Source organism: Eleginops maclovinus, chromosome 12 (genome assembly GCF_036324505.1).
Source record: "Eleginops maclovinus isolate JMC-PN-2008 ecotype Puerto Natales chromosome 12, JC_Emac_rtc_rv5, whole genome shotgun sequence".
In the NCBI taxonomy this organism is placed as follows: Eukaryota; Metazoa; Chordata; class Actinopteri; order Perciformes; family Eleginopidae; genus Eleginops; species Eleginops maclovinus.
Window position 1 is genome coordinate 4207124 of NC_086360.1, and position 14958 is coordinate 4222081.

The window sequence follows — 14958 nt, forward strand, 5'->3', positions numbered from 1 at the left end:
CACACACACACACTGTCAGATCTCGGTAAACAAGCTGGTGAAAGTGAGCAGACAGCCGGACTTTAACAGGAACTCACAGGTATGGAAACACAAGATTTTTCCTTTGTATCTCAGTGGGATGCCGGTATATGAATACTCACAGGGATATTAGTTTATATCATTATGATATTGTACATGTTCAAACTGGACTCTGAATTACAAACAGGAAACATGTCTCACTAACAGCGCAATGAAGGCAGATTAGCAGCTCTTAAATTGAAAAAGTTAAAGAGCAGGATGAAATTCCATCCAGCACACACTGAGGAATCATGGGAAGCTGACCTCCATCATCTGATGTTATCCTCATATTAAGCATGTTAGCATTTCATTCAGAGACAATTAATGTGTCAGTTTCATAAGCTAACATTTAGCATGCTAAGGCTAAGAGGCATCCTTTCTGATCTAGTCATCTGTGGACTATGAGAGAATGGGCCCCTGGGAACAGGCTATTTTTCTGTGTGTAGTCATTTTGTGTCTCTTTGTCAACACAACGTGTCCCTTTATGGTCATGTTATGTCTAAATGTGCTTTTTATAAAACTCTGTCTCTTTTGGGCAAATGTTTTTCTTTCGGAGGTATGTTTCTGTCTATGTTCTTTATGGTTCTTTGTGGTTATTGTCAGTCTTTTGGTACGTGTCTCTTTGAGTGATATTTGTAGATAGAGGCCTAAGGGGCCCCTGACACTTTTTGGTCCCATATCGGGTACGCCCAATTAGTAATCTATCCATGATAAGAGTCATTGTAGTTGAAAAAAAAGTGTGACTCACTCATTTATGCTTTAATGTTTTGCATACACAGTTGTGACCTTTTGCCACAGTTTGAGGGTTAAGTGAGAGGTATAGATGAGTATCATCTGCATGTCAGTGATGGAGATTCCTGGGGGACAGTAGGGTTGCTAGCTTGGCCAAAAAGTCAGACGTTCTTTCAAAATAAAAGCTCTTATGGCTCTCAGAGAGTCAACTTTGCTGTGATGTAGTAATGCAGACTCATCAGAAATGTGAGTCTGCAGCAGCAGTCCTGTTTGTCATATTAATATCAGCTGAGTGAAGAGACTTACCTCTGCATGAAGGTCAGAGTGCTGAAAAGACATGAGAGGAGCGAGGACTATAGATCCTCATCATTATTTCATTCAATGCAGTGATCAGCTGCATCCTCTGCAGCTGAGGTCAAGGGAGTTACTAAAGGATTTTTAGACCTGAATTGTGTAACTCAACATACACCTAACTGACCCATTTATTTTGTTTCATATAAAAACAAAAAAGGAAATAAATGCATTAGATAAATCAGTAAATGTTCATGTTTTAGACCAATATCCTCAGTTTATCTCCTTATCTGACACTGAGCAGAATAACTAAACAGGAAGTGTATTTGCCTTAACCAAATACAAACCCCCTGATTAAGTATTTATTAACGTTTTTTCACCGCTTAACTATGTTTGCTAAATACATTATTTACATCCCACATTCTGAAGGCAATTTCTTTGAAAAATAAGCACTATTTGTATAATTATGCCATAAACAAACGAGTAATAATATGTAAGTCACGTTCCTGTAACTTTTCCTGATAATTACATTTATTTTATATATCCCTGCCAGGGACATAATTAAAAGTATTTAACTGATTTCAGTTTATTAGGTAATAATACATTTTAAATAAACAAAGCATGAATGACTTTTATTTCCTGATGCAATGCAATAGGGGCTTACATCTTTAAATGCAAAGTAGAAACAAAATCAACATTGCTGAACAGTTGACGTGAATAATTATCAGTTTTTCTTCTCCCTCACTGAACAAACGGAGACGTTGACTGTAATTAAATGTGTTATGTCAACACATTGCCATAACTGTACTAGGTTAGTTGTATGCAATAATATTAAGTTGAACCTATTATTTTATTTTTTGTGTTCTTCTTCTTCGTTATTTTCAGGGGATGGCTCTCGGGAGGAAGTTGGACGTCCCGTGCAGCGACACCTCTTTGATCAGAGGGATGTGGGAGGTCCGGGTGAAGAAATACAGACAGAGGCAGAAGAAGGAGCAGGAGAGGATCGAGCAAAGTGCCCTTCCCAAGTAAGATGATAGAGGATGTACAGTCAAAACATGCCAGCTTTCACTTTCAGTTATGCTGTTGTTCCAGTGAAAGCATTATGCATTAGAATGCCACCTTTATGGTATGCTGCTTTGACTACACCCATTTCATGAAGGAACACACGCATTACCATCTGTTCATCAACCTCCCTGAAAGACTGGAGATCCGGCCACTTTGGTCACTGTCCTGATTTATAAGGGACCCATTGCAGCTGTGCTGGGTCAACTCCCTTGTGCTTGGGGCGTGGCCCTGTTGCTGTACACTCCCCTTTAAAGCCTTTTTCTACTTTCCAGAAACAGAGATATGTGGGGCAGCAAGTCACATGATATCAAGGGTAGCTAGTCAAGCATGTCAAATCAAAATCTTTGGCAAACTTTGCAAATTCATGGCAGGAGAATTGTGGTCACTTATCCGGGATAAGAACCTCCTGGCATCTGTACTTGCCAAAGAAAGATTTGCACGGGTTACCGAATTTCCCCAGGGTTAAATAAACTACACTGAAAAAACTGAAAAATTTACTTTGATTAAATGTGTTATGTTAACAGATTTCACATAACAGGTTAGTGGAAAGCAAGAATATTAAGTTGCACCAAGTATTTTTTAATTTAACTTAATATTATTGCTTTCAACTAACCTTATCCAGTTATTTGAAATCTGTTGACATAATACATTTAATTAAAGTCAACGTTTCAGTTTTTTCTGTGTATTCTTATTCCGATTGTCATCATTTTTATGTGGGAAAGGTGGGCCCCCACTCCGGCCATGGACTCCTTCCTTTGGCAAAGCCTTTGATGATGCAGTATCTACCGCCTCAGGTGTTCTGGAACAACCAGTCTTTCTTTTCTGAAACACAGTCCTTCCCAATCATGTAAATCTGAATATAGGTGATGTATATCTTGTAGCGATGTTTGTGAAGATGATGAAGAAGTCTCCGGAGACACCAGCTTGTCTATAATAAGGTTTATTACAACAGCATAGTATCATACACCAACACGGGCCATACGAGGTTCCCAGAGCCAATTGTGGAAGTCCCCAGAACAGTCTTTGTGCATACACTTTATAGGAGAGAATGTGTGTGCGCATCCAAAGTGTGTGTGCGTCACATGAGGTAATCAATAACAATGTACAGTATGCCTCACTAAGGTGACCTAGGTCAGTTCATAGGGGCCCCCTGACGTATGCCAGGCATCATTATTAGACTTAACCGAAAGTATGCAGCAATGTTGTAGTGATGTGCTTGTGTATTTTCAGGTAAGTTGACGTGATAAAAAGATGTATAAAAGTAGTGACAGATGTGTAACACATAGCAATTACAAGGAAAACAGTACAAATGCAACCAACTTCTTCAAACTTGACATATTGCCATAACATCAGGTCAGAATAAAAAGCTAAAACAATAAGTAAGATGGAAAAGGGTTCTTACATGAGTGTAAAATGTTACAGTTCCCAAATCTCCACCCAGCTCTCAACCAATTGTAAGAGACTCAGACACAGCTGACTGTTGTTAGTCATAATCCAAGAGGTCAGGGCTGATTTTAGAAATATGAGCACACAGATTGCTATTTATACCAGAACATCAGTGCTGCAGTTCAAAAGAAGGTCATGAGTTTGGAAAATGAACGTCCAGTCGGTCTGAAATATAATCTGATATGAAACTGCAGATACTTTATTAACATGTCCCTCTGTGTCTAGGATCGACCAGCAGTGGCAGTACCGTATATACTGTAAGACACTGCAGACCAAGGAACTCAACCTGCTGCATCAATACCTGGAGAGGTCTACACTGACTGATAAACAACCCTCCACTGGTAACATTACTGATATACAACACTAAACATAATGTAAACATGACTAATATACAGGTGTACACAGGTCAACATGATATACAACACTAAACCTTTTAGCATGAATGATACAGTACAAGTATATACAGGGAAACATGAGTGATGAACAGGGATACAAGTAATGAGAACTGATATACAGGTAAACAAGTCAGGTGTACTGATAAACAGGAGTGAAATACAGGTGTACACAAGTAAACATGACTTATATACAGATGTATACAGGTTAACATGACTGATATACATGTTTACACAGGTAAAGATACGTGATATATAGGTAAACACAGGTAAACATGACAGGTGTATGGATTAACATGAGTGAAATACAGGTGTACACAAGTAAACATGACTCATATGCAGGTATAACAATGTAAACATGACATATAGGTGTATACATGTATACACACATTAACATGACCTATAAACAGGTGTACACAGGTAAACAGGACTGAAATACAATACTAAACATTATTAATATACAGGTAAACACAGGTCAACATGACAGGTGTACCAATAAACATGAGTGAAGTACAGGTGTACACAAGCAAACATTGCTTATATACCGGTAAACCAACGTAAACCTAACATGACCAATATACAACACTAAACATATGATTACAAGTATACACAGGTAAACATAACTCATATACAGGTGCACTGAAGTAAACACTATTTATGTATAGCACTACACAGGTAAACATGACAGATTTACAGGTATAACAAGGTAAACATGACTAATTCAAAGGTAAATATTTGACTAATAAACTGTGGACAGGTAAAAACTGACTAATTGTAAACAGGTAAAAATGACTGACATACAGGTGTGCACAGGTGTACACAGGTAAATGAAGTTGTTGTGTTATGGTTTCTGTTGTTTATCTTTCAGAAGCAGAGCAGCAGGATCAGAAAGATCCAGAGCAGACCAAGTTGATCTTCCAGCTGGATGGTGATCAGTGGATGGTAAACGGGCAATACATTCCACCATGTCCATCTGAAAGGTAATACAAAATGTTAGTGATAATACAGAGAATATTTGTGCAGGACTTCCCCAGGGAGCTGCAGTGGATGACTTACCTAAAAGAGTGGCACGTCAGAGGGACAAGGATCTGTCGGCTGCCTGAGTACCTGGCTCTGTTCACCCAGCTCACCGTGCTCGAGATCCCAAAAAACAGCATTGCTGAGCTGCCACCTGAGATCGGTGAGTAAGTTGAACCTAATGTTTTATTTAAATCTAATATTATTGCTTTCAACTAACCTGATACAGTTATGGGAAGTGTGTTGACATAATATACTTATTAAAGTCAATATTCCGTTTTTCACAGTGTGCATAACTTTAAAAAACATGACAGAAAGCAGGATGTGGCATAAAAGGCTCATCATTAAATATTAAATTCAACAGTGATGGAAAACTGTTAGAACAACATCAAATAAAAAACAACAATACAATTACAACAAATGCACAAAAAGTAAGGAAATGATTGTGGATAGCGTATGTGTGTATATGAGAGTGTGTGCTTGTGAGGGGGATATTATAAAGCAAGGTGATACTACATGGATACATGGATATCAAATACACAGGGAAAAGCAGTTCCAACGCAGAGGATAAATGATCTGTTAGGTGTTTTTGTAACATTTTATAGAGGAACAGTGTTTTGTCAGGTGAGAACAAGTATGTATGTATGTTTAACAGGTGAGGAAAGAAAAGCCATTTCATAATTTGGTGAAACAGTCTCTTCCGTCCTCAGGTAAATTGACGGGTTTGAGGGAATTAAACGTTAGCTACAACCGTCTGTCCCAGGTTCCTCCAGAACTTGGAGACTGTGAGAACCTGAAGAAACTCCAACTCACCGGAAACCACAACCTGTCTGAGCTGCCGTTTGAGGTGAGGCCAGGAGAAGGTGTTTATTCATATTAGATTATGCATAGGTAAAAGAATAACTTCTGACGACGGTGAACCCCTTCTTATTTCAGACACTAAAAGCATACCTTGACATTTTGTTGAGAAGTTTCCACTTTTAGAAGGGATCAAAAAGTCCATTGCATATAGTGGCGTATCAGGGCCTTGCTAGGTAAAAAAAAAAGATGTTAGGGACCTCAGTGGTACATTTATGAAAAGTGATGAGTAGGATCTAGCCTAACAAGTTGAAGTGAAGTGTCTCCTCGACAAAAACGACAACAGCAAGTTATTTTATTTTACATTTCTGAATTTATTCTCTCCATAATTGTTGTGCAGTCATACATAATCACTCTGTAGAACAACACATGATAGTTTTTACACTTTAGTTTTTGTGCAGTTTCAACAAATCCGATCCGAGTCCATTTCAGAATAATATCTCTGATATGTTTTATAATTATTGATCATTAAAGTGTTCTCAGAGCTGGTAAAGGTGCAGCTAGTTTGAATGGCTTTGTATACTGCAGGGTAGCTGCTGAGTTTACTCCAGGTGAACTAAAGTCTGATTTAAGGGCTGATCATATTTACCATCAGTAATCCAGATCTGTAAAGTAACTGAAGGGGTTAAATAAATGTAGTGGAGAAAAAGTACAATGTTTCCCTTTTAAATGTAATAGAGTAGAAGTATAGAGTAGCATAAAGTGGAAATACTTGATTAAAGTACAAGTACCTCAAATTTGTACTTCAATAAATTAACTTATTTACTCTACACCACTGCTATCAATCAGTTAAAAAGTCAATAGAGTGATTGTTTGGAGCTTCATGTTTCATCATGTTTGGGTCAGTTGTGGTTGTGTGTTGATGGTGATGTCACTGTGTCAGCTGAGCAGCCTGAAGCAGCTGGTTCACCTGGACATCGCAGAGAACAAGTTCAAATCCATCCCCATCTGTGCTCTGAGGATGAGCAGTCTGCAGCTGCTGGACCTGAGCCACAACTGTCTGGCCGACCTGCCGCAGGACACCGACAGGTAACTGACACCAACACCTGTAATCTGATTACTCTGAGCATCAGCGAGTATTGACCCCAGAGACCCACTGAACATGTCTCTGTTTCATTTTTATCAGAGGTGTCTCCATATCTTACACTGAAAAAACTGAAAGTTGACTTTAATTAAATGTATATTGTCAACCAATTCCACACAAATGTATTAGGTTAGTTGAAAGCAATAACATTAAGTTCAAATAAATAGAAAATAGGTTCAACTTAATAGTATTGCTGTCAATCAACCTTATACAGTTATGTAACATGTGTTGAAATAATACTTTCAATTAAAGTCAGCATTTTTTTTCATTGTATAGTTGTTTTCTTACGGTTGTTGTAAGCAATGAATCATTAATATGTGCTTGTAAATGTACTTTGTGTCAGTGTGTTACTGATCTTTGTTTTTAAAGTGTCTCTTCCTTATAATTTGAACTCTCTCTCTCGTCTCTAACACATATAAATATATCTAAAATAAGTTGTTGGACTTAAAGGGATAGTTTTTTGTTTTTTTAGTAGTCGGCAGTCAACAAAACCCAGTATGAAGACACAAACGGCATAACATCAGGAAGCTCAGCAATGCACTGTTGTGGAAGGCTGCAGTAGCAAAACCTATTTTAGCCACCCCAAAAATACACATTTTGTAGTTTTGATGGATATATCCCGTGGTGGAAGAAGATGCTTTACTTGATTAAAAGTGCCAAAACATTATTGTCAGAAAACTTTATTACAAGTCAAAGTCCTGCATTCCAATCTTACTAGAGTATTATCAGAAACATGTACTTAATGTTTAAAAAGTAGAAGTAATCCTTGTGCAGAAAAAGTGTGTATATAATATTGATATATGTGACATTTCTAGATAATATTGTTATAATAATATTTTACTGTTGTAGACAAAGTACCATTAAATGGAAATACTCAAGTAAAGTACAAATACTGTACCTCTCAATTATACTTAAGTACAGTACTTGAGTAAATGTACTTACTTACCACCACTGGATTTATTGAAGTTTTCCGCACAGCCTCCTCGGACAGCTACCATTTATTTCTCTCAAAAAAATGGGTAATTGTATCTGGCAGAATGAGGCAGTTTCTGGTTTACTGCTCATTGTTTTACGTGGCTAAAATATGTTTTGGTTTCGTACACAGCAGTGCAATGCTGAGCTTCTCTACTGCTCAGAAAAAAATGAAACGTTGACTTTAATTAAATGTATTGTGTCAACAAATTTCACATAACTGTATTAGGTTAGTTGAAAGCAATAATTTATATAATTTATTACATTTATGTTAACCTAATATTATCATACAATTATTTTGTGTATAAATAAATACAAAGCACTGTCTTTGTGTGTTTGTGTATGTGTAGGTTGGAGCAGCTGGTCACCTTGTTCCTCCATAACAACAACCTGACTTATCTTCCTCACTGTCTCACCAAAATCTCAACGCTCAAGATGATCGTCGTCAGCAGCGACGAGCTCAACTGCATCCCCACCAGACTGTGCAGGAACCCCAATATCAAGTAGAGAAAAATCACACTGACATCCAGAACACAAACTACACAGACATCCAGTACACAAACCACACAGACATCCAGTACACAAACTACACAGACATCCAGTACACAAGCTACACAGACATCCAGTACACAAACTACACAGACATCCAGTACACAAACTACACAGACATCCAGTACACAAGCTACACAGACATCCAGTACACAAACTACACAGACATCCAGTACACACACTACACAGACATCCAGTACACAAGCTACACAGACATCCAGTACACAAACTACACAGACATCCAGTACACAAACTACACAGACATCCAGTACACAAACTACACAGACATCCAGTACACACACTACACTGACATCCAGTACACAAACTACACAGACATCCAGTACACAAACTACACAGACATCCAGTACACACACTACACTGACATCCAGTACACAAACTACACAGACATCCAGTACACAAACTACACAGACATCCAGTACACAAACCACACAGACATCCAGTACACAAACTACACAGACATCCAGTACACAAGCTACACAGACATCCAGTACACAAACCACACAGACATCCAGTACACAAACTACACAGACATCCAGTACACAAACTACACAGACATCCAGTACACAAACCACACAGACATCCAGTACACAAACTACACAGACATCCAGTACACAAACTACACAGACATCCAGTACACAAACCACACAGACATCCAGTACACAAACTACACAGACATCCAGTACACAAACTACACAGACATCCAGTACACAAACTACACAGACATCCAGTACACACACTACACAGACATCCAGTACACAAGCTACACAGACATCCAGTACACAAACTACACAGACATCCAGTACACAAACTACACAGACATCCAGTACACAAACTACACAGACATCCAGTACACAAACCACACAGACATCCAGTACACAAACTACACAGACATCCAGTACACAAGCTACACAGACATCCAGTACACACACTACACAGACATCCAGTACACAAACTACCAGTACACAAACTACACAGACATCCAGTACACAAACTACACAAACTATACAGACATCCAGTACACAAACTACACAGACATCCAGTACACACACTACACAGACATCCAGAACACAAACTACACTGACATCCAGTACACAAACTACACTGACATCCAGTACACAAACTACACAGACATCCAGTACACAAACTACACTGACATCCAGTACTCAAACTACACAGACATCCAGTACACAAACTACACAGACATCCAGTACACAAACTACACAGACATCCAGTACACAAACCAACTGGACCAAGCTATTGGTTCTGTCTGAATGAAGCTTTGAAACTGTTGTTCAGCTCATGTTATGAAACTGTTCTTAGGTTTATCAGACTGTGCGACAAACGTGCGAGTGCAGAGAAAAAGAAGAAAGAGGAGGAGAAGAAGAAAGAGGAGGAGAAGAAGAAGAACAGGTGGAGAGAACCAAGGGAGGAGGAAGTGAAGAAGGACAGCGGAGAGAAGGAGTTCATCGAGCTGTACATCGACTCGCTAAAAGACAGAGGTGAGAAAAAAGATGTATTTATTATATCAGTTAAACTCCAGATATATTATTACATTTTGTTTAAAACTGTATATTGACGCTTATTGAATTTCTTTTGGGGTTAAGTGTATTTGTGCATGGCGTCTTAAACAACCCAAAATACACTTAACAAGTGAGGAAAATAACAAAAAATAATTTAAAATATATTCAATACTGTATATAATAATAACAACAACAATAACAACAACAACACGTTTATTAAGTAAAGCACCTTTCACAGAAATTAAATTCACAGTGTGATTCAATAGACAATAAAAACATAAAATACAAAACACAGGCAGCATTCATGGTAAAGATGTTTTGTATATATATAATTTATAATTTAATACATTAGTTTGATTTTTGGTTTTATTTTGTTTTAATATTCTTTGAATTTACCAATATAGAATATATTAATTTGATATCTTTGAATAAGTTAAAATAACTAAGCAGATAATAATCATATTTCTTATTGTGACGTATAAGTCACTCTAGATTTTCTGAGACCTTTTAGGTTTCCAGTCCCGACATGAATGACACAGTGGTTTTTGTCTTATTTGTTTCGTATTAATTTGATCAACAAACATTTTCACAACAGGTTAAATGTAAATAGGGACTTGTTATGTAAGCATTATAATTCTTAAATGGCTTGACTTTTACCTTTAGCAACAAAAAACAAGCGTTTGAATTGTAGCTAGATCAGTCACATGTGTGAGCCTGGCACACAGACATTTTGGACATGTTGTTATGGCAACACAAAATCACTTGACCTGGCCCATGCCCCACCATGATGTTCAGTGTGTGTCACAAAGGGACTTCATGAGTTAAAATCAAAGGTAAAGCTGTACAAGGAACTTTCCAGAACACGTACAGTGGGGCAAAAAAGTATTTAGTCAGCCACCAATTGTGCAAGTTCTCCCATTTAAAAAGATGAGAGAGGCCTGTAATTTTTATCATAGGTACACTTCAACTATGAGAGACAGAATGAGAAAAGAAAATCCAGGAAATCACATTGTAGGATTTTTAAAGAATTAATTGGTAAATTCCTCGGTAAAATAAGTATTTGGTCACCTACAAACAAGCAAGATTTCTGGCTCTCACAGACCTGTAACTTCTTCTTTAAGAGGCTCCTCTGTCCTCCACTCGTTACCTGTATTAATGGCACCTTTTTGAACTCGTTATCAGTATAAAAGACACCTGTCCACAACCTCAAACAGTCATACTCCAAACTCCACTATGGCCAAGACCAAAGAGCTGTCAAAGGAGACCAGAGACAAAATTGTAGACCTGCACCAGGCTGGGAAAACTGAATCTGCAATAGGTAAGCAGCTTGGTGTGAAGAAATCACCTGTGGGAGCAATTATTAGAAAATGGAAGACATACAAGACCCCAGCTAATCTCCCTCGATCTGGGGCTCCACGCAAGATCTCACCCCGTGGGGTCAAAATGATCACAAGTACAGTGAGCAAAAATCCCAGAACCACACGGGGGGACCTAGTGAATGACCTGCAGAGAGCTGGGACCAAAGTAACAGAGGCTACCATCAGTAACACACTACGCCGCGAGGGACTTAAATCCTGCAGTTCCAGACGTGTCCCCCTGCTTAAGCCAGTACATGTCCAGGCCCGTCTGAAGTTTGCTAGAGGGCATTTGGATGATCCAGAAGAGGATTGGGAGAATGTCATATGGTCAGATGAAACCAAAATAGAAGTTTTTGGTAAAAACTCAACTTGTCGTGTTTGGAGGAGAAAGAATGCAGAGTTGCATCCAAAGAACACCATACCTACTGTGAAGCATGGGGGTGGAAACATCATGCTTTGGGGCTGTTTTTCTGCAAAGGGACCAGGACGACTGATCCGTGTAAAGGAAAGAATGAATAGGGCCATGTATCGTGAGATTTTGAGTGAAAACCTCCTTCCATCAGCAAGGGCACTGAAGATGAAGCGTGGCTGGGTCTTTCAGCATGACAATGATCTCAAACACACCGCCAGGGCAACGAAGGAGTGGCTTCGTAAGAAGCATTTCAAGGTCCTGGAGTGGCCTAGCCAGTCTCCAGATCTCAACCCCATAGAAAATCTTTGGAGGGAGTTGAAAGTCCGTGTTGCCCAGCGACAGCCCCAAAACATCACTGCTTTAGAGGAGATCTGCATGGAGGAATGGGCCAAAATACCAGCAACAGTGTGTGGAAACCTTGTGAAGACTTACAGAAAACGTTTGACCTCTGTCATTGCCAACAAAGGGTATATAACAAAGTATTGAGATGAACTTTTGTTATTGACCAAATACTTATTTTCCACAATCATTTGAAATAAATTCATTAAAAATCCTACAATGTGATTTCCTGGATTTTTTTTTCCCATTTTGTCTCTCATAGTTGAGGTATACCTATGATAAAAATTACAGGCCTCTCTCATCTTTTTAAATGGGAGAACTTGCACAATTGGTGGCTGACTAAATACTTTTTTGCCCCACTGTAAATGTCCTTTAACATTTGTGTCACCGTGGGTTCTTATGGGTTAAGGGGAATTCTTCACCGGATGTGAAGCCAATGTAATGATCTTAAAATGTGTGTAATGTCATCCTGCTGGACCTGGTTAACAGCCTTGCAGCAGCGTTGCAATATTTCTTAGATGGAAGAAGCATGTACGGTTCAGATATTTAATATGCTGATCAAAATGCATTCCCTGATCAAATGTCACAATAAGATTTCATAAGCTCGACCGACATACCAAAAGTCCCAGGCAAAAAGGCAAAAACACACGTGACACCTCAATTGTATAATTTGCAGTCATCTTATGTAATGTTTCAATCTGTTAATCAATTTAATTTAATTTGCAAAAATATTACACAAATTCACTCCTTATTTCTACTAACCTGCTATGTATATATTTGGAATAACCTGTGAAGGCATTCTGGAAGCATTTTATTTTTAAATTGATATATGAATTGTCCGGTTACATTCACTAAAGCTCTTAAGTGACATCAATTCTTGAATAAAGAAATAATTATTTAATTTAATGCTTAATTCTCCCCATAAATGAACAAATCAAACATTAAATGAGAGCATACTAGTCGCAAATGATGATCCGGTCAATCAGCTGACTCGTTGTTTGTCCCACACCAGAAACCGTCCCTGAATCTACCACCAAAGTCTCCATCTCCTGCCTGCTGTGATGGAGAGGAGGAGGAAGAAGATGAAGCTGACACCATGTGAGTGAATTAAAGATCATTGGAGGGAGCTCTTTTATAAGTAGCTATAGAAAATCAAAAATAAACACAAGTAACAAAGCTCTTTAATTCATGGATTTTACAGAAGAAATAGAAACTGTAGATAGCAGGCAGTAACTCTGACTCACTGACTCACTTTCACTTTTGTAGGAGTGAGACATTTCTGGGTGCTGTGATGTTTGATCAAGTGGTTTTATGGAAGTGTTTTAGAAGTAGAAACAAAAGATTCAAAGTTAAGTGAGAAATGTAAGTACTCGTGTGGAGTCATAGCATTAACAAAAGAAACAGGATGTGATTCCGGCCGCTAGGTGTCCTTAAAAGAAAAAAACCCAAAAACATGACATGTTGTTGTTGACGTTAAATAGCGTGGGATTATGGGAGTTGTTGTTTCCATTGTTAAGTGTGTCTGACTGGACTCAGGTTCACGGTTAAAGATCATTCATTCAAGTTTTCACTTTACGTAATTTCTTGCTAATGAAAGAACTACACTATCTAACGTCATGCTAACACGCTTACTTCCTGCCTCAATCTCTGAAGTTTCGGTGTTTCTCTCAGAGGGTGAGAAAGGGGTTATGTTTAAAAGAGGACCGATTATACTCTTTATCAGGTTCATATAGTATGCAGTGTCTCTCCTGGGACATGTCTCCATGCTTTAATGTTCAGAAAGCTCTTTATGTTCCTCATACTGCCTGTGCTGCAGCACCTCTGTTCACCCTCTGTCTGAAACCAGAGCCCAGTCTGCTCTGATTGGTTATCTGGCCGGCTCTGTTGTGATTGGCCAACCACTTAGAGATGTCCCGTCCATATACATGCACAAAATCCTATAGAACACACTACAGGAAAGGGGACACCCCAGAGAGCACAAGTCAATGTAATGCAATTTTAAGAGTTACATTTTTATTTAAAATAGAAAGAAATAAAGACAACCACTTATGTCATTGATATAATCAGTTATTTATGGAAAACTATATCATTTTGATTTTGAAAGACACACATAGACACACAAATCTAAATATACAGAATTGATTTATTTCATGTAAAGCTGCTGAAATAAACGTCACGTTTCAGTTTTTTTTAAAGATTTTCTGCTTTTTAAAAATAACTCATCATTCCAAAATCAAGGTTCCCATAAACATTGTGTCATAAAGTTCACTGCTTCATTATAAACCCTGAAACACATTTCACAGTTTAATGTTGTTGATAGTGTAAATAATATTTGGGATAAACTGGACTTTATGGTTGAAGTTGTAAATGTGACCAAACAGAAACACGGCTGAACATCAGACAAATAACAAAATCTATACCAGGAAAATGCAGTGTATTTATTATTTATGACACAGTTACTTGTGTTACAGTTGAGCTGATGAGCAATAAAATACATACTTAAAAAGAGAATCAAAAATGAGTAAATACAAAACACATTTAATGAATGTTTTCCCATCGGTTTCTCAAAAAGAACTACAAAAGGTTTTTACTTTTATATTTGTTGTATAACTGAATGTTGTGTGTGAGGCTCTGATTGAAAAGTGTGTTTTTATTCGATATATTTTTTCAAATGTAATAAATGTTTGTGGAGGCGTTCGTTGTTCACCTTGTTGTTATTAGTGTTTTATATCTATATCTATATCTATATATATATAACAATAAGGACGGTTCTTTATCATTTTTCTAAAACATCTGATTGTTGCGTAGCAAATATAAGGAACATTTTTGTCCCAAAATGTTGAAC

At 37.9% G+C, this 14958-nt stretch overlaps 1 protein-coding gene across 4 annotated transcripts in view; it reads left to right on the plus strand.

The window, feature by feature from the left end:
* lrrc2 (leucine rich repeat containing 2) overlaps positions 1-14958 on the plus strand; it is a 24083-nt gene continuing 9125 nt past the window's right edge. For 2 of the 4 annotated variants that reach the window (XR_010166942.1, XM_063896746.1), the window contains exons 1-10: positions 1-79; positions 1966-2105; positions 3817-3932; positions 4852-4925; positions 5007-5163; positions 5711-5847; positions 6742-6887; positions 8265-8417; positions 9805-9983; positions 13126-13211. Coding sequence is in view for 3 of the 4 variants with exons in the window: in XM_063896746.1 (XP_063752816.1) it covers positions 1969-2105; positions 3817-3932; positions 4852-4925; positions 5007-5163; positions 5711-5847; positions 6742-6887; positions 8265-8417; positions 9805-9983; positions 13126-13175 (1149 nt within the window). In the remaining variant the exon portion in view is untranslated. Of the gene's footprint in view, positions 80-1965; positions 2106-3816; positions 3933-4851; positions 4926-5006; positions 5164-5710; positions 5848-6741; positions 6888-8264; positions 8418-9804; positions 9984-13125; positions 14808-14958 lie in introns of those variants that run through there. The other 2 variants (XM_063896748.1, XM_063896749.1) reach the window with 2 other exon arrangements.